The following is a 23,170-nucleotide window of genomic DNA, read 5'->3' on the forward strand; positions in this document are numbered from 1 at the left end:
GATGACATAAGAGGAGTGCACGTGACAGGCTTATCGGGTTGGTTGCCGCGCCGACAATCGCGTGTTGACGATCCTCCGCTCAGCCCGTGGATGGAGAAACCCAAGCTGAGGATGCTCCGGCAGATGCATGATGTGGTGCATGTGCTGCTGCTCCTCTTGCTATGGCTGCTGCCCTGTCTCCATCTCTTCCTGACCCTTCTCCGCCCGTCCCACGGTTCGTACCTCTCTACCCGTGGGTTTCTGTCACCACCAATCTACTTGTCTAACCCAACATTCTTTCTTTAAGCTTAATTCATCTGTGCACATTCCTTTCCCCCGCTCATCGCGTGGGTCAAGCCTTCGAGATTAGATTGAGGCTTCTACCATAGCGATCATGGGCAACAATAACACCCCTCCATTCCTTTATGACTCCCCTCCTTCCAATCGGTTTTATGGTCAGTTCGACCCTTCTTTCAACCCGAAGGCTGTGACCCAGGCGAGCTGGGCTCGACCGGCGCCAAAGCCAGAGGTGAAAGGACCGTTGGTTGATCTGAATAGTCACGATTTGGTATGTTCTGTGCATTTGTCTCCTAAGCTTAGTCGGCCAAAACTTGCATACTGATGTTTGTACAAGGGGAATACCTCGGATAGCAAGCCGAAATGGACCCCAATGAGTCCAAAAACAAAGGGTCGAGTGGTTTATGGACGGAAGGTTCAGCTCGGGCTGCGCGTATTCGCTCTTGTCGGTGCCCTCGGTTCATTGTTCTGCTCTATCGTGATCAAGAACGCTGCAGCAACTGCGATTTGGATTGTTAGAGTCGGTGTAAGTCATGCAACCCCGAGCTACGTAAATCGAACCTAACACCCCTTAAGCCAGCTGTCGCAATTCTGCACACTCTCTATGGCATATACCATCTGAGCCGTTCTTCTATCACTAGGCCTCCTGGCTCACAGGCCAGTTATATGCTGTTTGCAGTAACCTTCGATCTAGGCTTGGTCCCTTTTTACGTCTTTGCAGCCTATTTGGGTTATAGGCAATACTCCGACAATGCATACGACTGGACTACAATGCTCGGCTCTGACATTGACGTGACAACTAAAATTGCAGAGGCTACGTTTCTTCTGGGTATAATCAATGGAGCACTTCATGCGATTTCCCTAGGAATCTCCCTCTTTCTGGGTAATATTCTCCGCAAGATCACGAAATTGCCCCCCGACATGAACCCGCTAGAAGACAACTTGACTGCCCGCCCTCTCAAACGAACCAAGTCTGAGATTCTTGAGAAGCACGCCAGCAAGTCCACTTTGGGCTCAGACAATATATCCAGCGAAGACCCACTGATCGGCGTTCCTCGCAATGTGCCTTTCATCGATACCCGTAGCAATTCGTCCTTTAACAACGACTACAGCCGATTCCCCTCTGGTTTCACAGACAGAACGCACCCGCAACATGCGCCTTCCTTCCATCGCCCGCCTCGCGTCGAGACCATTCCACATCTCCCCTTTCATCAGCCAAATGATATTGCGGATGATATCACAATCTCGTCGCCAATAGAGAACCCAGATATTTTCACCAGACCCACAACAACTATTCCCTATGGATCGCCAGTTCGCGAACCATCCCCTGACCTTCCTAACCGATCACAATGCGTGAGCCCAGCTTCAGACAATTGGATTGTGTATCCTTCACGGTCTGCTACACCTGTAGATGAGGTCCAGGACGAGCACCCGGCTCCTCGTGACCCGTCCTCTGTGTACAGTCGGGCGGAAACCGCAGGTTCTTCGAAGGGGGGTGTTATGGATTGGCTTAGTCCGCAGCGATATGGCCTGAATATGAGAGGAGCAATTACCGAAAATGCGCACGGAGAATACGAGTCTGTCGCGGCGAACGAATACTATGGAAACGATGATGAAGCTCATGACATTTTATACCGAGGATTCTACGCTAACGCCGAACAAGACCTCGGCGATCACCCAATTGATATCTTCCAGGACCACGAGGACCTTGATGAGGACACACTAAACTCGCTCCGGGTTAACCCGTTGGCGCTGAACCCACCTTCTCCTCAGCCAAAGCCGGACCAAATAAGAAACCGCACGCCGAGCAACGGTCGCATGGCGCTTACCGACATTCCTAACCTTTCGCCCAAGCCCCCTGCCGAAGAGCCACTCCTTGATAGCATACGGAAGAAGGCAAGTTTCTATGGAGTCTTGAACACATCTGGCCTGGATACGCCCCGGAAGGCTAGCCGCGACGAGCCAAAGCCCTCTTCAAAGAAGAGCAAGATGACAATCAGGAAGGGCCAGAAGTTCAATGCCTACGGTGCACTCAAGCAGCACGATGATGGCGATCTGAACGGCCTGGACGTCCCATATGCAGACCCCGTCGGCGATCGGAAGGGTCGCGTGGTTAGTAACTCAGGAGCCGATGCTAGCCATGCCAACTCGTCATTATCGTACGGAAACTACATCTCCGGACTAGGAGCTGGAAGGAGACGTGACGTTAGTGGCAAAATGGCTGAGGAAGGCCGAGTCGAGGTCAGCAAGCCGCAAAACGAGAATACCACACCTATCCGCGCGGCTGGATGGGCACGCTTTGCAGGTCTATAGCACCAACGTGCAAAAAACAACAATACGTGCAAAAGGCGAATGTAAGCTTCTTCGATTGGCTTTATGAATTTCATGGATATGGTTTGGACATGAGGATTTCTGACAATGATTGATGTGATTTATGTGTTTTTTATTGATACTCCCCTTTGTTTCCCCCTGTAGACAGTACAGATATTTTGTCTAACATAGCTCATGACGGAGATTTGCATTGCTCCTTTTGATTAAACATCTCATTCCTTCATCTAAGTAGAATCAAAACTATATACAACTAATATTATATCCACTACGTATCAACAATAATATCTATTACGACGGTACACCCTCATATTCCCATCCCTTGATAACCCTCTTATTTCTTCTCGAGTTTCGCCGATTCGCATTGCATTTGACAAACAACGTCAAAGCCGCAATGATACATATCACAATCCCTGCAATAGCGGCAACCAGCACCGTCCGTCTTTCCAGCTGCTGCGGATCCGACGCATATGGACAACCATGATCCGGGCCACCGGTTACCCAGCAAGACTCCACATCAATGGAATTGAGATCCAGCAAGACCTGGGTCTTGTTCTCAATTGTAGACGTCGGATCGAGAACGTCTGTCCGTGTCAGCAAGTACTGGTAGAGATAGGTGTTTTCAAGCCCGGTCCGTGGTATCGCCATGCTGGTGTTCTCTGGACAGCCGTGATCATAGGATTCTCGGAAGGTGTAAGGCGAGGTGGATAATTGCCAGGTAAAGGGGAGGTTTCCGACGCGACAGGCTGCGTACCGCACTTTAGTACAGTTGATGGCGCTCCATTGGCCATTTTTGGTTAGGTCCATGGCGGCACAGCGGTCGACTGATGCGTAGCTGTTATCGTCGGATGAGCCGGCGTCGGCGGGTTCGCCGATGGCCCAGGCCCAGGAAGTGGAGAGCGATATCTCGTCGTAGGGCTGGAGGTCGTTATCGGCTGTTTTATTGAACAGAGTATTGTTCAGCGCTGGAGTGAGTCCGCAAGCCGTTAGATTGGTGACGACGGTGGTCATTGCGGCGAGTGTCGAGTTTTGGCTGAGCCCCGCTGGTACGGGGATGTAGTCGGACATTGCCCAGGAGTTGTTGACCTGAGATACGGTGGTCGCATCGGGGTTATAGAAGCAGCCGGTGTCGATACTGCCGTCGGCGTCGAGGGATACGGATACCGTGGAAGTCAGATATCCAGGTGGGAAAATAACGTCGCTCATATAGGATTGATTGTAATTTTTCATCTGAGGATCGATGGTCCCATAGTCTATGATTAGACGTTTCTTTTTCGCCAATTGGAGGTATTTTTCGCACGGCCAGCCATCAGGAGTACTTTGTTCCTTTTTTGGGTGTTCCTGGATGGTGAAGTACTCGGTGATAGGTTTGTAGCCATCTTCAACCTCGTACCATGATTTATTCAGATCGGCGCGCTCGTAGGCGAGCTCCGACGGCATATATATGTAGGAAGACAAACGATCATCGAATAGAGAGCTGATAAACTCGGAACCAGTGGGGAGCTGCGATCCAGTCACCGGCGATGCTGGTTCAGTAGGACTAGTCGCGCTGGCAGCCGCATGCAAATTGAGAGAGATATATCTCGTATACACGGTCATTTCCGAATTATACGTCTGAAAAAATTCCCGAAACACATTGATCAGGTCAGACAGGTCGAGGTTCTTTGAGCAGCGATACGGGCCCAGCTCATACAGCACCGATCCCGATGAGCTAGCTACTGCGGTGACCGTGGCCTGGGCCGAATTGGTTGTTGCCGTTGCCGTGGCCGACGAGGTGGACGAGGCTGTCGAGACAGACGACACGGTCACAACAGGAGTATCCTCGGAGAGAGACACCGGACAGAGCAGCCAATCCCGTTGGTCAGGGGACCAGTAAACGTCGACAAGAAACCGACGGTATCCGATGACTAGCAAGTTGGAGATGCATGTTCCCGCAGAGGTCCGATCGAAGACATTGTCTCCGAAGCATGCTGCGTGAAGCGACACGGCGGATGTTGTAACAAAGTTGATGGGGATTTGACCGGCTACATCTCGTTCACTCTAGAGAGGGTTAGCGGTGGGGTCCATGCAGTGATGGTGGAGCAAGACTCACGAGGAAGACAGCGGCTTCTGTAGCATTCAAGGACACATCCGAGGAGAAACTCAATGACATGGGCTGCAGGCGGCAGGCAGCGCATTAGCGCTGGAATCACATCCGACCAGGTTAGGGGGTTGTTGTGACTTGGGAGGCCTTGGAGGATGAGAGTAAGCAGCAGTTGTAGTGGATATGCAGGAATGCAGGCAGACGGCGCAAAAAGGAGTGCGGAGAAGAAGGCGGTGAAAGGGACCCACGGGACCCTGGCGGCGGAACACCATCTGGCCTTTTTGGCTCCCGCCAACTTCCTGCCATCTCATTCCATCACCCTTTTGTGTTTCCTGCAAGTTACTGGACTGCGCTGTGCGCTCTTTCACTTCTTTTCCCAGAACCTACCCTCATCTTCACAGCCACTCTCCTTCACCATGGCGGCGCCCGGCCAGCCGTCCCCCCAACAGATTGCCGCCATGCAACAGCAGTTCGCCGCTGAAGCTGCCCGGCGCGGAATGACACCCGAGGAGTTTGCCAAACAGCAGCGCGAACAACTAACTGCAGAGGCAGCCAAGCATGGTTTAACCACCGAGCAATACGTCACTCAGCTGAGAATGCGAGCCCTCCAAGCCCACCAGAGACAGGTCGAGACCCAACGACAAGCTCAAGCGCAAGCCCAGGCTCAGGCCCAGGCTCAAGGACAACCACAGCCACAAGGACAAGCACCTCAATCGCCGGCCCAACCGGGACAGAACTTGCCAGCTCCTCCACAACCCCAGCCCCAGCAGATGACTCGCCAGGTCCCTGTGAACCCTAACAACCCTCCCGATCCGAAGGCGCTTGCCGTTGCCGGGTTTCTGCGGTCGCAGAACCTGAAGACGCGGACTTGCATCATGGACGGTCAGCGAAAGGAAATGTTCAAAGGTATGCTCTCCTATCCTGGTAACTGGCTTGAACAACGGCTGATTGATCTTCAGTGAAACGTGCCATTCGCGCCCTCGAGTCCCCCGCCTACGCCAAAGCGGCTTCCAAAAAGAACTCCCTTCTCCCCCCAGTCACCGATCGCGCATCCGCAGAGAACGTCTTCAAGCTGCTTCCCCTGTCGCTCCTTGCTCTGCGCGTGACAAAGGTTGATCCCCATGCGGGCCACAACCATGGCAAGCCCAAGAACCGCGTCAAGGGACTGTGGACGGTGCGCATCGAGCAGCATCAGGAAACCGATCCCATGATGCACTACGTCTGGCTGTGGGAGGGGCCGCAGTGGAAGCAGAAGGTCATGGCCGCGGCCGTGGTGGCAGGAATCTTCGCGGTGGTGCTTTTCCCCCTTTGGCCGATGTTCATGCGTCAGGGTGTGTGGTATTTGAGTGTCGGCATGATGGGACTGCTGGGTCTGTTCTTTGCCATGTCGATCTTCCGTCTCATTTTGTTCTGTATCACTGCTATCGCAGTTCCCCCTGGTCTCTGGCTCTTCCCGAACCTGTTCGAAGATGTTGGATTTGTGGATAGTTTCAAGCCCTTGTGGGGCTGGCAAGAGGTAAGCTGTCCCTCATACTCTAACGAGGACGACCACTAATGCACTCGCAGAACAAGAAGAAGTCCAAGAAAGCCAAGAAGACAGCAGGCGAGGAATCTCAAGCTGCAACTTCCACAGCAACCCATTCCACCCCATCAGCCACCACAACGGCGACAGCGGCATCGGATGCTTCAGGCGCCGTGAAGCGCGATCTAGCACCCCGAGTGGAAGAAATTACCGAAGAGTAATTCAACGTGCTCGATGCAGTTAACTGCGGAACTCACTATTACCCTATACGTGGGCGAGATATCCAAATGGCATGATCCGGTAAATTCTTTCTGACCCTTTCTAAATGTACGGTACAGTACCTCTTGCACGCCTCTTTTGTTCCTACACTTCTTTTTTTTATTATTGCCCAGGCAGGGATATTCGGGTTTTGGGTTTACAGATAGCTATGAATGAATTCTTCTACCTTGGTTTACCTTACTACAGAGTATATCTGAACCATACCCCTCCCCATCGTACCCATCGAGCACGCATAAGTAGACCATAAATCAATCTGCACTAAACACACCTGAGTTCAACCACAAACACAAAATCATCCACCTATACTAATTCCACATATCCTCTCTCCCTAACCCCTTACTCCCGGAGTACCTCAACCACCCCCACCCTCACAAGAATCCCACTTTCCCTTCCCACACCCACCACACCCAAAGTCAACCAATCCCCCAATAACCAACCCAGAAAGCCCATCCCCATAATTCACTCATACTCGTACATCAACTTACTACCATCTATCCCATTCACAACTGCACCCAAAGAATAACATTACATGATACTTCGGAGCCAAGACGGGTGATTCTCGGCGGGCCGGGCCGGCCGTGCGGTGCGGTCGTTTATGGTGGACGGTCGGTCAGATGTACATCAGTTACATACAGGATTATTATTAAATGATCGGGTGCATCGCCATACTAAGGTTTTCTGGGTATTGGGAGGTGAAGGCGGTGGAGAGTTGGTGTTTTGGTTTGGTTTGGTGTGTTTTCTTGTAGTTGGTGGTGTGGTGTCCTTGGGTAAGGGTGTTGTGAGTAATATATAGTCGTGAGATGTATATTTAACATTAGTACTTAGATGTGCAGAGGAAAGATTTTAGTAGCAGTATTAGAGTTCTATTTGGTATTGTCGATGTATAAATATGTGGTAGAGTAAAGTACAAATCAGAAAGTATAACAGAGGGGGAAAAAAGAAAAACAAACAGCAATATCTATCGGTTTCGAACCACCTGGGAAGGAAATAGCCTGCTAGGTATGACAATCCCGCAGGGGCATAAGTGCAGTACAGTAATGGTATCAGATGTAATATTAGAAAAGGTGAAAACGCTGGATCGCTATGTAATGATACTTTGATCGACCTCGTCGACTGTCAAAGTCGACGGTAGGGAGTTGTGCCGTGGCGACATGGAAGCATAATGTTGAAAAAGGGTAAGATGAACTCGTACAAGACATGGAGTTCATCATGCGAACGGATGTATGTATAAGGAGTGATTAAGGATCGATTATATCGGAGGCATCTTAGAATGCCGGGAGACACTGCGGCCTTGGAAGCTGCGGCCGGCTGGCGACGGCGCCAAGCTCTTCCGTTGTTCTCGAATAGTCTGTAGCGGCGGGGGTGAGATGCACTGTCGCAGCTCTGCGGGTACTTCACCCCAATTAGGTGTTTGTGGATCGATTGGAGAAGGGATTTTAGGCAGTGGGCAGTTTGGAGGAGGCGCCGCAGGTGGTCCAATTAGCCCTGGCATGCTCTTTCGACGACCCATGGCTACTGGCGGTAGGCGGACGTTTGGATCGGGCTGATACATGACAGAACCTCGGGTCCGTTGCTGATCGCGACGCGCATTCGCCAAGTCTGGGCCCAACTGAGGGCCGTGGCCTGGCCCTCCGCTGACAGCAGTTGTTGGTCGCGGCACTTGGGATGCGGTATTAGCCATCATGCCCCCGGGCATGCGAGAGAGCCGATGGCTTCTGGGATCTGCCGCACGTTGCGGGTCTGCCAGGGAATCCTGAGAGCTGGAAACGCGTAGTGGCGGTCTCTTGGCTTGCCCGGCGTGGAGCGGCCATTGCTGCTGCTGCTGTTGTTGTTGTTGCTCTTCTTGTTGTAACTGTTGCTGCTGCTGCTGCTCGTTGGGATCGTCCTGCGGGAAGCCGTTCATAATCTTGCCCGGAGATTGAGGTGGAGAAGGAAAAGCAGAAAGAGCAGCGGTAGTGCTTTTGCTGCCTACATCATCCAGGGCCGGAGGAAGCTGTGAGAGCTGCGGGACCTGGAGTGGACCGAACCTGGCGGTGAATCTCTTGCTAAAAGACGGCACACTGAAATTAGGGGCCGGCGGCGAGGTGCTGCGAAGCACAGGATCTGGCTGCGTCGACTGTGATCGTGGTATCTCAGCGGCTATTTCAGCGGCTGTCTTTGTTGTCGTTGGTGACGACACATGCAGCGATCGTCGCTTCGTTGAGCTCGAGAGAGTTGGGCTCGATGGCCCGTCCAGCGAAGCTGCTGCTACGCTACCGTTGAGTGGAGGCTTCGGGAGACTTGTACCGGCGATTGATGAGTAAAATCGCCCGCTTGCGCTTACGGGCGATGTTGTTTCTGTATGTGTGGTGGATACCGATCCAGAGCGAGATTCCGATGCCGGTGGTATAACCACTGACCGGCGGTTGACAGAGATGTAGGAGCTCCGACGAGACTGGTCATTCAAACCAGTGTCCTTTTCTTCCCCAGGTATAGTCTGCTGGAATTGGAGCATCGTGGAAAATCGGTTTGGATCTTTGGTCACCAATTGGCGAACGCTGGGTTTGGTCTGGAGCTGAGGCTCAGAGCCGTCGTCGGCTGTCTTTTCCGAAACATACTTCTTGCCCCCTCGAGCTTCTATCTGGGCCCGAACGGCCAACAGCCAAGAGCTCATATCTTCCGGGTGATCGAAAACAAGAAGGAAGCAGCGGTCTAATCTCTTGGAATGGGATCTGTGGAATCCGAAGCGAAACCGGTGAGGCTTGGTCGAATCGGTACCATCTTCGTCAGTCTGTGACACTTGTAGCACCCAATGCTTCCCCGGGATGGCATCGCTAGCAAAAGCCACAGTTCGAGGACCAAGCTGTAACATCTTCTCCGGTAGTCGATCATACTTCCCTACGCCGGAATATTGCAGAATATAGCCGGCGGTGGCTAGAACGTAAACCTTTTGGGTCCACTCTGCTTTATTCATCGTTTCAGATAAGGTGCGCATGTGTCTCTTCCTCTCCTTGTCCTCTTTTTTCTTTCGGGCGCCACCATCCTCCGTAGATTCTCCATTCTGGGATTCTTCTTCACGAGACCCAGCCTTTGCCTTCGAGGTGGCATGCATGCGCATTATGGAGTCCACTGACATAGCTGGAACGGGAAGACAGTCATGTTTGATCGCTTGGGGATATGCCTGGAAAAGCGGTGGGGGTTTCCATCCTATTTCACCCGCGGCTGGCTTCTCGTCGCTGGTTCTCGTGCGAGATCTGGAGGGCAGCCTGGATCGTTGCGACCCCGTGGTGGTCGGGGACGTGGGGAGCGTGGCCGTTGAGACGGTGGTCTTAGGTGTAGCAGTGGCAGTAGGCGACTGAACCGCCGGCGCCGCTTCGGATGCAGACTGTGTGCTTTGCTGCTGTACCTCCTCGATACCCGACAGCTTAGCGTCGTTGGCTTGCTTACGGGCAGATTTCTCGCGTCCGAAAATATTTCGCAGGCTAGACTTGGACGTCTGGCGCTTCACTGGCGCTGGCTGCAATGGGACTCGTTCGCCTGCCTCCGCATCGTCCTGGTAGTCCGTGGGCCGTGGACGCTGTGGTCTCGCGGGTGGAACCTGCACCGGGCGTGCGGTTGGACGGCTGAAGTTGGTTTGCAAGGGGGCCAATCGTTGGCCTCTGCGCTCGCTGACCGATTGTTGAGGGGGGTGAAGATCCAACGTCATCCTTCGTCAGACTTTCAGTGTATGTCCTGAATGCCAACGTCGGAAGCCCTGCGCTCTAGTAATGATTGGAATGGGTATATCAGTAGGAAAGATATCATACGTCAGCTGATCACAGCAGGGTTGGGTATAATTAACGAATGGCGCGACTAAAGATTGGTGTAATGGATGAGTGCCTCATTGATCGATAAGGAAGGATTATAGTGCTCGAAATTGACGAGATCGGGCTCATCGCAAGCTGATGATCAGGATTCAAGAGTAGATCATCTCCGACCGTGTGAGGGACAGCAAAGGTGTATGGAAAAAAAGGAGAGATCTCGGAGCAATGTGGTATCTTGCACCAGGCCTGGCTTCGTGTGGATGGTGGATACGAATGGACTCGAGGTCTTGGAGCGTGCGCGACAGGGAGCGACGAATTGACCGTGTTGGATCAACAAACAGCCAGATTAGGGTAGAGATTGAGTTGAGGCAACACTCATGGTCGACGGACGGAGTCTGGAGGCCCGTACGGAGTAGAGAAAAGGCCACAAGAGAGCGTGTGAACGAGAGAAGAGAAGGAGGTGATGAAAGTGTGACAAAGAAAAAACGGGCAAACGCGAAACAAGACGAAACAGGCTCCAGGCAAGCCCGCAGCCCAAGGTTTCTGGGATTAAATTAGATTATTGATTGCCCGTCCATAGAACCTGCCCGGTCGGGCCTAGCCAGCGACTAGAGGACTAGTGGTGATGACAAGCAGATCTGAAACGGTCTGCGCGCGCAAGCGAACCCCCTGAGTGGAGGAGTGGAGGGGGGAGGTTGACTGAGCTGGGGATGGGCTGGAGAGAGGATGAGATCTGGACCGAGCAAGACAGATTCGAAGTGAGACCATGCGATGTGAAGCAAACAATGCGGCGCTGCATTATCACCGAGCGGGACATCCACCGATGGGCGAGAAACTATTATGAAATGCAAAGTCAGTATTTTGATGCCCCTGAATTGAACCAAACCTTGCAGTCCCCACTTTCCGGGCAACGGTTTGTCGGTTGATGGGCGAACTAGACGACTCGAGAGGAGGGGGAGTCGGCTTACCTAGTCCAATTTGATTTCCTCCGGCTGAGTACATCAATTATTGGGGATACGTAGGTACTGTGTATGTCCTGCTGCAGAGTTGGAGAGTGACAGGATGTCCGTGTCCGCCGAGATGTACATCGATGCTCGCTGGTTGGGTGGATGGCCTTGTGGCACATTCCTTGGTTCTCCCCGGTAAGGATCACCAGCAAGTCAGGAAGTCAACGACGAGCTTAGCTTTGCCTAGCCTAAATCAATCCATAGTACGAATTCGATACCCACGAGGAGGCCGACCGGCTGACTAAGATTCACCCGCCTCCCTTGCCGGTTACGGATAGACGTGGTTATATTACGCCTTTAATACTACTCTCTGCTAAGATGAACCTCTCAGCTCCTTACGCCACTCAATCACTAATCTCATCCACACAATCCCATTCCATCCAACAAAGGAATCCGTTCCACTGCACTCCAGCTCACTCATCATATAACTCAGGATCTCGATCCCCTTAGTCTCGTCCCGGCGCGCACTTTTTCCCCTGTCCTTGTTCCACTGCCCCCATCAGCTCCGCCGCCTCGTCGCAATGCTGCGCCATTTCCAGGTCCTTCTCACTTAGCCCCCGGGGATTGTGGGTAGTCCAGTGGATATCGACCGATCCAATTCTCTAGCATGCCAGATCAGCCTCAATCGCAATTTCCTCGGTGTCTGTCTTTTATGATCTCCCCCCTTTTCTCCCTGTGATGGGTCACACTTACCACAGTCATGGTCGGGTGGTGCTTCTTGGTTGAGCTCTGCGACGCGACGACATTGACAAAGCTCTGCATTATTCCCCAGGGATCAGTCTATCTCGTGGCTTATCAATCAATGTGGCCGCAATCGGACTGCCTTACCACCGCTTTGAAGTACGACCGAAAATAGTACGTCCTTTTCACGCCTTGTCCGTCCTCATCCAACGCCCATCCCTGCTCCTGCAGCGCCTGCAGTCCCTGGCGTGCCTGCTCGGGATCAGTGCCCTCGGAAAATTGTGGGTCCGCCATAGTCGAAGCGTGACGCGAAGCTATCCGAAGTGAAGGGGCGATCAAAGAACTGGGAAGGTTGGTAGCAGCGGTGGCAGCGCGTATGCGGAGAAGCGGTACTTGTCGGAGATGAGTGGGAGGAACAACGGGCGAGGAAGAGACTCGCAGATGGTAATGGCGGCTGAAGTAGTAACGTTGGAGTCGAGAGACCACCGCTCGGGGCTGTTGAACCACCCTAGATACGTGTTCCATGCTGGACGGTGTAGAGAACGCTATCGCATGCTGGCAGCCGGTCGGAGACTCGTAGCACTAAGCGTCGACCATGGCTACCGAGTCCCGGCACGTGACCCGTGTGGCTGCGGACGGGTCGATCTCCCGTCGGCAATCAAGGCGCCTGCATCCGCCCTAACAAGCCCCCTCAGCCCCAGCGCGCTGGTCAGTAGATATTTTGATGCCATCCTTGAAACCTGCTGCTGGTTACACTGAGTAACGGGATCTTTGTTCCCTGTGATGTAGCTGATAGCGAACTACGCGCTGAGAATGCTACAAATCTGTGCATGTATCGATTATATTGTCTGCCCATACCTCACTCGATCAAGAATCAGAAGCCCCTAAAAAACGGATTCTTTCCTTTCAAAAGGAGAGCTCGTAGAAGCATCGCAGAGCCCGAAAGCTCATAGAGTCTTGTGCTAGAGGGAAATCACCCTAGCAAGTAGAAAATAGCAAGTCAACGACATCCCTCGCATGTTCGGCCGTAGTACCTGAATGGTTCGATGGGGTATGTTCATTCTAGAAAATCGGCGAGCGTTTCGATACGCCAGATGGCTGGCATGTGATTCGACGGGGCTGTTGATCTCCCGGGGTACCTGCATCTGCGAACTCAAAGCAGGCATGAAGATCAGACCGGATCCTCAACCTGGACTTTTGGGGAAACAGGCCATCCCTTCCGGGCCCGCCGAAACCGAAGCTGAGGCAGCGTCCGGATCCAGAAGGCTGAAGGAAGGCCGGCCCCCACATTCCACTCCTCAGTCATCAGTCGGCATGGCCCGGCTCTACCTACATCATCTCTGCAGCACTGCAACCCTTTGGTGACCCTCCCCTGCCATCCGGATCTGCGCGGTCTGCTTATCTCGGCTCTCCATGGTTCTGCTCCCGCCTGGTTACATCGCCATGATGCGTTCATTGCTATTCCCGCCGTCATTCTACAGCACCCAGGAGAGATTGTGGAGCGTCAGGATTTTATGTGATTGTGTTTTTTGATTTCAGTCCAAGAAGTTCTAAAATTCCTCGAGCTCGATGGCTGCATCGGTGGACGCCCGATGCACCATGTCGGGAAGCTATGCTAAAACACGCCTGCCAAAAAAATTAACTAAGAAAAGACACGCCAAAAAAGACAAACCTAGCTAATCTAACTAACCTAACTAACCAAAACAACCAAAAGGGCGTCCTAACTACCCTTGCTGACCCACCCAACAAAAGCAAAACCTAACTAACCAAAACATCCAGAAGGGCGTCCTAAATACCCTTGCTAACCAAGCCGACAAACAGGGAAACTTAACTAACCTAGTACTAGTACACGCTCGAAAGTAAGACAGATGCATCTCTTCACCGTTATTCAACGCAGAGCCCTAGTTAAGTGCGGGGGGTGAGAGGAGGGAATAATAGAAAAGCAACCAACTACCTATAGACCAGCGCATGTATCAGCTGGCGATAAAAGAAACACGAATAGCACTATGACCAGCAAATGCATTGGCCATGTATGGTATAACGCTCATCAATCGTCTCATTAATATCGTAGCAATGTAGACGAGCGGCTAAGACCGCATGCGTAAAAAGTCCGTATCAACGCCTAGTGGGTAAGGCTGTTCCTGCGTGAGTTGACACGGGAATTAACGTTTGAAGCTGGGCGGGACGCCACATAACTTCCAGGGCGACTGCCGAGGGTGGTACGAACACGCACGTTCTGTTGCGAGCGTGCGAAGGAGTTTGCCCTAGAGCCGGAGGGGATTTTCGACAGACGTCGACCAATTGTGTGGAGCTCGACTCTGGCGTCGGACAGTTGCTGGGCAAAGGGCGATCGCTTGCGAAGCGTTGGACCATACCAGTATATAACATAAACTGCCACGACGAGAAGGAACGAGATACAAACTGCAGAAGGCAGGCGTTAGTCTCCACGCTCTCATCGTCCAAAGGGTGCATCAGGCGCAAAACTTACATAGGATGGTGGAGGCGTATTCGAGATGATATTTGCCGCCGATGTCTGCAAAATATTGGTCAGCACCATAAGAACACGTACATCGAAGAAGTGACTTACTTTCAAAGAAAGGTGTGGCAGGGATTGTAAGCACACCAGCCAAGAAGTCTCGCGACCATCCATTACCACCAGTTGCGGAAGCCGAGTATGGTCCGTAGGCACAAATCATATAGTCGATAGTAGCCATGTAGATACTGTAATTCGCAATACCGACGATGGCGGAGAAGACCATGCTTCCAATCCAGTGAACAGGAGGTCCGAGGCTGGTCCATGCAAAACCAATCAAGCCAATTGGCAAGCAGGGGGCAGTGTAAAGTAGCCACCAAAGTCGGGACTCATACTGAGCACGTTCATCGTCCGGCTTCTTGCGACGCTCCGCAATATTCCTTCTGATGACGGGAATAAAAGAGGCCCATGCGATAAAATAACCAACCAGGATGGGAAGAAATGACAAGCCCAGTGTCACGGTGTCAAATCCCCACTGGTTATAGACAAGACTGAACGATTGGATAAACATGAAGATCAAAGCGTCACTGAAGCCGCTCAAGAGGGAGAGAGTCAAGACAATCGGCTCCGTCAGAAACATCTTGAACGGCCGAACCCATGTGGCGAGGACCTCACGCATCGAAAATCGATCCTTGAAAGGAACAAGCTCGTTGGGGCCATAAATGTTCGGATTCTCGCCGGTTTCCCGCTTCTTCTTCGCGATACGATCCATCAGGATGGTCGTCCTAGTCTCGGGAACAAGAAAGTAATGTGCCACCTGCACAAAAGCCCCGAAGATGAGCTGAATCCATATATTCCACCGCCATGGCAGATAGGCCTCGACGAACCCTCCAACAACGGGACCGATCACCGAGCCACCAACAGACGAAAAAACCACACAAGCCACAGCGTATTGTTGATCGTCCGCCTCCCAAAGATCGGCGATCATACCCAGAGTCACCGAGCCACCAGCTGAACTGAGACCTCCAAGAGCACGTCCTACCATGATGGAGGCGAAGTTGGGGGCGAGGGCAACGGGTAACTGCCAAATGTTCACAAGTAACAAACTGAGCTGCAAGACTGGCTTTCGGCCGAGCTCCTCACTCCACGGAGCCCACAGCTCACAACCGAAGGCGTACAAAACTAGGAAGATCATAGCACCGCAGCGCGCAGCTTGCATGCTAACTCCAAACTCCTCGGAAATACCGGTCAGGGCATTGGAGTACAGACTGGTGTTAAAGTTCATTGAAGTCTGGACAAGAAAGATGACCGAAATGATCATCCATTTCCTCCAACTAGGAAACGCATAACCGAGTTGGTCGTAACAATCGTCCTCAGTCAGCTCCACTTTTTCGGAAGCATTCTCCAACTGATGGAGAGTTGTTCCAGCGGTAGGATCCGAAGAAGGCACAGGGGTTTTCAAATTCTGATCCAAAGCCTTTTCAGTGGTCGGATCAATGATAGCATCGGTATGAGTAGAAGACGAGGCCTCTGACTCATGAGGTTTTTCATGATTGCTCACGTCCATGTCTGGGGACGCCATGATGGGCACTACTGCATCCAGTTAGTCTGCTGTAAGGTAGAATATGAAAGGTGCAAGCAACAGGAAGGCGATAAAGCAGAAGGTTGGCCAAGACTGTTGATGGAGAGGATGTTGATGCCACCGGAAATGACAATCACCTGGGAGGTATGAGCGGTACTTACATTGACCCAGAGTAGACAGAGGTAGAGAGGTGAAAGACAAGATCGGTAACTGAGAGTGGTGATGAACGCAGATAACAAAGAGCACACAGTCAAGAGTAGAAACGTTGAGCTTTTGAGTATGGTTCAAAAGCAGAAGAGAACACGAGTATGAAGATGGTGAAGAGTAGAAGTAGAAGTAGAAGCGGAAGAAGGCAGGAGAAGATTCAGCGGAGGCCTACCCAGTCAGTACTAGGATCCGACTACTTTTTCAGGCAGGTACCCCAGAAAGGGCAAGTACGATGGGGTCCCGGTATAGTACTTATATTCAGGTAAACCAGTGGTATCGGGGAAACAAGTGGGCGATGTTACCACAGTCCACAACACCCATGGATCACAGGCAGCACTGCAGGAATGACTCTGCTTTATATCAATCCACCGGTTACTCGTCTTCTCCCAATAACAATCCTACAATTAAAGTTCAGACGGTCCAGGTGTCTCCGATGATGGGGGGTTGTGTGTGCCTCGGGGCATGGGGGATTAGTTAGTTCATGCATGGACCTGGCTTTTTCTTTTCTTTTCTTTTTTTTTTTTTACACTTTTTTATCTCCCTTCCCCCTTTCTGTTTCGCCTCCCACCAATTTTTGTGCTCCTTGTGGCTTACACTTAGGGTACACTCGCATTAATTTCTAAATTGGCCGGCATGAATAAATTAAGGGCCTTGAATGCGTTATCGCGCCGGTGGTGTTGGGGATTGGCTGGCTCTGACACCGCAGGCGGCCGCACACGGTTAGGGCCGAATGATGATGCATTTGGGTTGCCAAATCAGGAGCGACATTATAGGTACATACCACCTAATTCAGACTACGAAGCACCCACTTGCCACGCTGACCAAAGCCAGCCAGTCGTTTTCGATGTAGTTCTGGGACGGTGCTGCCGGATGGATCCATCGGCCCTAACATCATTCCTTTATCACTCATCGCCTGACCTCTGGGGCAAACCGGACCAGTCCCCCAGAGCCAGGAGTGGCCGGGGAGGTCATCACGGCTTCTCCACTTCGGTGGTCGTCGATATTCATTACAACTGCCGGAGCCGTTCTGGGCCGACGGGACCATCTCAGGAATGCCCGCTTCGGGACAGCCTGCCACGGCACGGGCTGCGCGAGAGTTGCTGCGGTGTGGGATTGCGGACATCTCGACAAGACTACACTTTAGACTTTGGAACCCAGACTTCATATGGATGCCCCGTGTAGGTCGAAACGGTCCAGCCTGTCAATAATGCGGGCGCGAAAGTGTCCCACGCAAGGGGCCGGGATTCCAGGTGGCCATGGGCGCTCTGCATCACTGCGTGGTGGTCTCCCGAGCAGACGGATCCTGACAAAGAACCCCAGAGACAAGCGACAATTACTCTTGGTGTTTCATTCCATGTTTTGGAGCCAAGTGCAATTGAAAAAATCATGGCGTTGGTCTGTGTTCCGCTTTTTAGGCTGTTTTCTGTCCTGGACCCATTTTTTCCCTCCCAGTTTCCCACGGGGTTTGACTAGCTGGCCTCGGGGTAGCCGGGGGTGACGTCAAGTCGGCCGTGACCAAGGCGATCGGCACTCCCAGCGCTTTTCCTCACGTATTACAAATGTGTCATCGCTTGTGTTTCGTTCTTTCACTGTCATCACTAACTAAGTGGATGTATGATGTAGTCATCGCCCGGAGGCATGTATGGAGAACGCTCGGTCGGCCCCTGTTCCAGAATGCTGTATCGAAACTTGTCAAGGATCGAGCACCATGACAGGCCAGAGGATAATCGATACTATGTACAGAGTAGCAACGGGGCCCATTGACAAGCCCCAGGCTGTCGCACGTACACACAGCCGTGACCACCCAGCCACCCACTAGGTGGCAGACCCCCAGGATGATCAGGATTACAGGAGGGATGGGTCCATTGGTCTCTAGCGATTCAGGTGGAGTTGACGAGCCTTACTACTGTGTATCTGTGTCGTGCACATGAGGCCACACTCTTTTAAGATTGCCAGTCCAGAGCAATATAAAAGCTCCATTAACCATAGGGTAGATATTTTCCCATGTCGATTCGATTCGATTCGACAGGAATGTTGAAGGATTTTGGCCATATGTTTCTAGTTAGGAACCAGGGTACTTGTCACGGTGCTGACGGTAGTAATAGCCTAGATAGCACCGAGGCCAATATCCCGGTGGCTTTTGTATGGTCGGATGGTGCCGACAGCCTCCTTCAAGGTTGGTTAAGACTTGACGCTAAGGTAAGGTGGCGGATGATCCCCTGGTTAAGCAGGCAAGGCCGGAGTCCAGTGTACCGGATTCTCAGGGACCCAGGGTGGGAGTCCCATGCCATAGCGAACATTCCATTGGGAGTCAACAGAATGTTCGATCGCATTATTGTGCTGCCACACTACTGTCTAGATTTTAATCCACTGAGAAAATTCCCCGAGGCATCAGATCGATCTGTTCACGTGCATGGGGTGATATTCGGGAGTTGACCGAAAACCCGGCCGGTCTGATCGCCGTTCCCAGGGGAAGGAGTTGCCAGGCTCTCCGGGCCAGGCCGACCTCGTTGAGTAATTCCGGCTCAAGCGTGGCCGGCGCGCTAGGGCGAATCCAGCCATCCCGTGATCGTCAGCAAAGCGTCATGTCCACCTTTCGCCCAGCCTGACCGCCTGCCGCCTACGGACACCCCGCCTTTGTTGCAGGAATGCGGCACCCGCTCTGCAATCCACCGCAACCATTGTTGATTGTTGATCTGGTCCGTGGCAGGGAGTGCTTGCAGACAAGACAGATTGATAGCCTCGGTGGTCTGGACTCTCTTCGAATCGTCTTGCAGGCAGGAAGAGTGCTCCGGCATTGCACTGACCCCGATCTTTTCTAGGACTTCAACATCCACCCTCTCTGCACGCGATGTCGCCCGATATCAACTCGCTGTCCCCGACCCGGTCCACTTCGTCTTCCCCGCGTCAACATCGGCTGCCCCCGACTTTGTCCGACCCCTTATCGCCCCAACATTCTCAGCCAGGCCTCCTTTCTTCAGCTCTGGCCAGCATGAATAACGGTCCCTCAAACAACAACCATCACAACGCGATTGCCACCGAGCTACCTCATCGGCCCTCCCAAAATCACCGCTCAAGCATGTCAGGGTCGGAACGTCGCCGGTCCGCTGCCGGTTCCAGTTCAATCCTGAACAATGGCAACAACAACAACGCTAGCGACTCGGCCCCCGGGGAACCGCCCCTGACCCCTCACGAGCACCGGTCCTCCCTAGGCCATAATGGGCTGCGCACCTCCAGTCCATACAACGCCGGGGTCAACCCGACCGTTGCCACTGGGGACCCGCATCATCAGCGTGCGCCATCACTGGGGGAGCTCCATCAGGAACTAGAGCAAGAACAAGAAGCACAAGTGGTATGATCCGACTGTCCCGTGTCACTATCCGGCTCATTCTTCTTGTCATCACACCAACCGGAGATAAATTTTACTAACTCCAAGTCTTGGCAATGGCTAGAACCGACTTTTGCACATGATCCGAAGCCAGCAAGCTCAGCTGCAACATTTCCAACAGCAACAGCAACACTCACAGGCGGTTGTGGACGACTCCGGGCCTCCTTCGGAACGACTAACCCCATTCCCCCCCATTCCTCCACTCCCCACAACCAGCAGTCGGGCGTCAACCCAGCTGCCTTCATCCTTGTCTAGCCGACGACCTTCCCGTCCGTCTAGTCAAGCCACTTCGCCCAACCTCCGACCGCTGGTTGATCCGTCTAGCGGGCCAGAGGGATCGGATTGGACTGCGGGCATTGGTGAGAGTTCGTTCCGGCGGGGAAGCAGGGATGAGACCGCATTCTATCAGGCGGAGGCAGCCATGTTGACGCGCGAAAACCAAATGCTCCGACAACGAATCCGCGATTTAGGTGCGCGATTTCTTTCCTATTTGCTATTTTCTTCTATCGTTCCTTTGCGGTTCTGTGCTCAGGGCGGCTTTTTTTAAAGACTTTTCGTTACGTTAGAGTTTGACGCTGACGGCGTATAGAGCGCCAGGTTAGTGAGTTGGCCTCTGGTGCCCGATCAAGCGAGATCCCTGCGGCACCTACCGCACAAGGAACCGAAACTGTAGATCAGCAGGCGTCCGCGGGAGTGGGATCAGCAAATGAGTCGTCAGACAAGACCTGATTGACTCGAAGCCACATGGGAAACGGTCTTGACTGCGGACTGTTCTCCAGATCTGCAGTGATCGGCATGCTCTTGTGATTGAATTCAAAGTCGGTGTCTGGGCGAACGCTGATGCGAGAAAGCCCTCGATTATTGTCTGCGCATGATCGCCATACGGTAGCGACTGTGCGGTTATACGAAGCAAACTTAAGAGATTCCACGGTACACATCCGCAGCCAGCCGCGTGCTCAGGTCAGGCCAGGTCAGGTCAGGCCATGCATGAAGGGTGGAACAGTGGATTCATGGAAGATTTCGTGCTTTAAGCTGCCCAATAAGGGCAGTAGTAAACCCTAAGCTACCTTAACATTGCTTTATCCCCATGGAACGCCTGATTGGTACTGCCACGCAGGCTCGCTCATGTGTCATATTATCGATGATGGAATTATATTAACTTTCCCCAACATTCCAAATCTTAACCTTACATCCTATCTGCCTATACCAACGTTCCCTTCATTTCTTCCCCGTCCTAGGCAGAACCTTCTCATCTTCCAACTCATCCAGACATTCTTCCAACGCATCCCACGTATCAGCCCAGTCCCGGAACCCCAGCTTCCACGCCTTGTTCATACTAATCACCAGATCATAATTCCTCCCCAGCACAAAGTTCAGGAAAAACCACGTCGCCTTCTCAAAGGCATCTTTCTCCAACCCCTCCCTCTGTGCCAACCTCTCCCACGCCGCCTTGACATCCTCTCTCTCCGTCCACTTCTCCAAATCAATCCGCATCCGCACTTCCCCCTTCTCAACCTTCCCCTTCAACCCACTCGTCTCAGCATAATCCTCCAACGGTGGCCGCTCAATCAGCGGAACAACCTTCTCATCCTCCGCCTGGAACTGATCCGCCGGAATCGTAACCCCGAATCGCTCCGCCAGGCAAGGCCACATCGTCTGCCACGTCTGCGTGTCCCCATTCACAACATTGAACGCTTGATTCGAGCACGCGGGCTCAGTAGCAGCCCAGGCGCAGAATCGCGCATGGTGTCGCGAATAAGTAAAGCAGTCTGTCTTGGGGTAGAAGATGCGTGATCCTGGGAAGATGAACGGCGCATCAAGCTCCTTGGTTATGGCGGCGTAGAGTCCGATGGCTGTTACTAGGTTCATGAAGTTGCCTGTCATACATTCATCGTTAGCCAACCAACCACTACCACATACCTCCCCAGAATGTTTATAGAGAGGGAAAGAAGAACTCACCTTTAGCAACTCCAATAACATCATTCGGATACGTCACCACCCAATCCCACCCCTTCCCCTCACTCATCCCCTTCAAAATTCTCTGCTGCCTATAATAAAAGTTCGGCGGTCTTCCCTCCCCTTCCACCCAGGGATCCGTCTCCTCCATTGGATTCTTCACCGGCCCTAAATGCACCCCATAGTGTTTCGCTCCTGTCACCAGCACAACCCGCTTGACCTTCTTCTCTGCCCCTGAGATACTCAACGCCTTGAGGAAGTTCTCGAGCATGTCGCCGTTGATTCGCTCGAGGTCTTTCTCGTCGCCTTCTTGGAGGTACGCGGTGAAGAAGAGGTAGTCGCCTGAGACATCTTGGGAGGAGAGTTGAGAGGCGAGGGATTCGGGCGACGCGAGGAGATCGATGCTGGCGTGGTGGACGTGTGGCGGGTAGGTGGACTTTTTGCTGCGTGAGAGGGCGTGGATTGTTTGGTATGAGGGGTCTTTGGAGAGGTGGGCGATTATTTCGCGGCCGAGGATGCCTATAGGGAGGGAGTGATTAGAATGGTTGGTGGGTTGGGGATGGGAGGCATACCGGTTGCGCCGGTGACGATGGCGGTTGGCATTTTGGAGGTAGTGATTTCTGGCCAGAATAGATGTGGATTGAAGTGATCTGCGAACTGTAGTTGGTTTTGGGTTGGGATTATGGTCAGGGGAGGAGGTGGTTGTTTGATATATGCTTTGGTGGTGGGACATGAAATCAATGTGATGTAATGGGCTCGGCCTGTTTTCCGTCTCGTGAGTAGATTATTTGGCTTAGGAGGGATAAGACAGCCGTCTAAGTAGAAGTGAGACAGTATGTTTATTGAAAGTACTCGCCTAGCTGTTCTCCGTTTAGACGTATGATTTCGTTGTGGGGGGCTTTTATCTATAGTTTCGGCCGGGATCGACGGTGTTTACTGTGATGTCAAACGAATTCTACTGCGAGATATCTGAACAAAGCACCACAACATCTCGAGAAAATGGATAAATTACTAGATCTAATCCCTTCTAAGCAGGGTAGGTAGTGCTGTCTTTCCTCTGCTGGATTGACTTGTGGTCAGCGCACCTTGACAGAAAAAGTCCGACCACATCATTCGCTCGAGTCTAACGCTTGACCCCTTTCATATTTATATTTGGTACTACACCTCATGGTATGAACCCTTTGCACTCAATGATGACTAGTACATGCTCAAACCGTGGCCCAGCCTCAAACTGAATACCCTTCATCTCTAGGCCTTTGATATTAGAAGTCCGCGCATACAGGTGAGCGGGTGGTCACTATAGAATAAAAACTAGCCCGGATACTGAGGAAAGCGATCATGAGCCCCGGTGAGGAAGTAGTGAATGTGTCCCCTTCACTCACACCACAAGGTTAGAGGGGCCATTCCCTCGTCTTTCCCTGCCAGTGCAGGCCACTGCTGAATTCACCCCACCTTCCGCATATAAGTTTTCAGGCGCCCTTAGTACTGACCAACAAATATTGTCATTTTATTCTTCATCTGGACCTAGCTCTTTCCGGTCTCGCAGTTACGGACGTGTCTGTCTCTGAGGTCATTAGAGCCTGCAAGGCTGAGGCTATCGTTACAG

General features: G+C 52.4%; 8 protein-coding genes across 8 annotated transcripts; 3 read left to right on the plus strand and 5 right to left on the minus strand.

The window, feature by feature from the left end:
• The first annotated feature begins 94 nt into the window (after nucleotides 1-94).
• Nucleotides 95-2,808, plus strand: BO94DRAFT_574537 (uncharacterized protein). Its single transcript, XM_025615025.1, has 3 exons — nucleotides 95-547; nucleotides 614-802; nucleotides 853-2,808. Exons 1-3 carry the CDS (start codon nucleotides 374-376, stop codon nucleotides 2,587-2,589), a joined length of 2,100 nt encoding a protein of 699 aa, XP_025468499.1. The 5' UTR covers nucleotides 95-373; the 3' UTR covers nucleotides 2,590-2,808.
• On the minus strand, nucleotides 2,729-4,849 carry BO94DRAFT_565365 (Lectin C-type domain protein). The gene is made up of 2 exons (XM_025614492.1): nucleotides 4,697-4,849; nucleotides 2,729-4,644 (listed from the first exon to the last, which is right to left on the minus strand). Exons 1-2 carry the CDS (start codon nucleotides 4,754-4,756, stop codon nucleotides 2,896-2,898), a joined length of 1,809 nt encoding a protein of 602 aa, XP_025468500.1. The 5' UTR covers nucleotides 4,757-4,849; the 3' UTR covers nucleotides 2,729-2,895.
• Nucleotides 4,850-4,992: 143 nt separating this feature from the next.
• BO94DRAFT_515083 (Sec62 family protein translocation protein) lies at nucleotides 4,993-6,666 on the plus strand. The gene is made up of 3 exons (XM_025609904.1): nucleotides 4,993-5,593; nucleotides 5,647-6,203; nucleotides 6,254-6,666. Exons 1-3 carry the CDS (start codon nucleotides 5,104-5,106, stop codon nucleotides 6,428-6,430), a joined length of 1,224 nt encoding a protein of 407 aa, XP_025468501.1. The 5' UTR covers nucleotides 4,993-5,103; the 3' UTR covers nucleotides 6,431-6,666.
• Nucleotides 6,667-7,336: 670 nt separating this feature from the next.
• On the minus strand, nucleotides 7,337-10,334 carry BO94DRAFT_41726 (peptidase family M20/M25/M40 protein). Its single transcript, XM_025607394.1, has one exon. The coding sequence runs from the start codon at nucleotides 10,171-10,173 to the stop codon at nucleotides 7,738-7,740; it is 2,436 nt and encodes an 811-aa protein (XP_025468502.1). The 5' UTR covers nucleotides 10,174-10,334; the 3' UTR covers nucleotides 7,337-7,737.
• Nucleotides 10,335-11,537: 1,203 nt separating this feature from the next.
• On the minus strand, nucleotides 11,538-12,507 carry BO94DRAFT_534371 (4a-hydroxytetrahydrobiopterin dehydratase). Its single transcript, XM_025611531.1, has 3 exons — nucleotides 12,106-12,507; nucleotides 11,971-12,033; nucleotides 11,538-11,879 (listed from the first exon to the last, which is right to left on the minus strand). The coding sequence occupies exons 1-3, from the start codon at nucleotides 12,481-12,483 to the stop codon at nucleotides 11,724-11,726; spliced, it is 597 nt and encodes a 198-aa protein (XP_025468503.1). The 5' UTR covers nucleotides 12,484-12,507; the 3' UTR covers nucleotides 11,538-11,723.
• A 1,178-nt stretch (nucleotides 12,508-13,685) lies between these two features.
• Nucleotides 13,686-16,312, minus strand: BO94DRAFT_534375 (putative MFS multidrug transporter). The gene is made up of 4 exons (XM_025611532.1): nucleotides 16,175-16,312; nucleotides 14,546-16,024; nucleotides 14,447-14,491; nucleotides 13,686-14,379 (listed from the first exon to the last, which is right to left on the minus strand). Exons 2-4 carry the CDS (start codon nucleotides 16,011-16,013, stop codon nucleotides 14,081-14,083), a joined length of 1,812 nt encoding a protein of 603 aa, XP_025468504.1. The 5' UTR covers nucleotides 16,014-16,024; nucleotides 16,175-16,312; the 3' UTR covers nucleotides 13,686-14,080.
• Nucleotides 16,313-19,071: 2,759 nt separating this feature from the next.
• BO94DRAFT_545571 (uncharacterized protein) lies at nucleotides 19,072-20,337 on the plus strand (the record flags this gene model as incomplete). Its single annotated transcript, XM_025613244.1, has 3 exons — nucleotides 19,072-19,572; nucleotides 19,673-20,078; nucleotides 20,198-20,337. The coding sequence occupies 3 exons, from the start codon at nucleotides 19,072-19,074 to the stop codon at nucleotides 20,335-20,337; spliced, it is 1,047 nt and encodes a 348-aa protein (XP_025468505.1).
• Nucleotides 20,338-20,824: 487 nt separating this feature from the next.
• BO94DRAFT_534380 (SDR family oxidoreductase) lies at nucleotides 20,825-22,371 on the minus strand (the record flags this gene model as incomplete). Its single annotated transcript, XM_025611533.1, has 2 exons — nucleotides 21,568-22,371; nucleotides 20,825-21,485 (listed from the first exon to the last, which is right to left on the minus strand). The coding sequence occupies exons 1-2, from the start codon at nucleotides 22,295-22,297 to the stop codon at nucleotides 20,827-20,829; spliced, it is 1,389 nt and encodes a 462-aa protein (XP_025468506.1). The 5' UTR covers nucleotides 22,298-22,371.
• Between the last annotated feature and the right edge of the window lie 799 nt (nucleotides 22,372-23,170).

Source organism: Aspergillus sclerotioniger, assembly GCF_003184525.1.
Source record: "Aspergillus sclerotioniger CBS 115572 chromosome Unknown BO94scaffold_11, whole genome shotgun sequence".
In the NCBI taxonomy this organism is placed as follows: domain Eukaryota; kingdom Fungi; phylum Ascomycota; class Eurotiomycetes; order Eurotiales; family Aspergillaceae; genus Aspergillus; species Aspergillus sclerotioniger.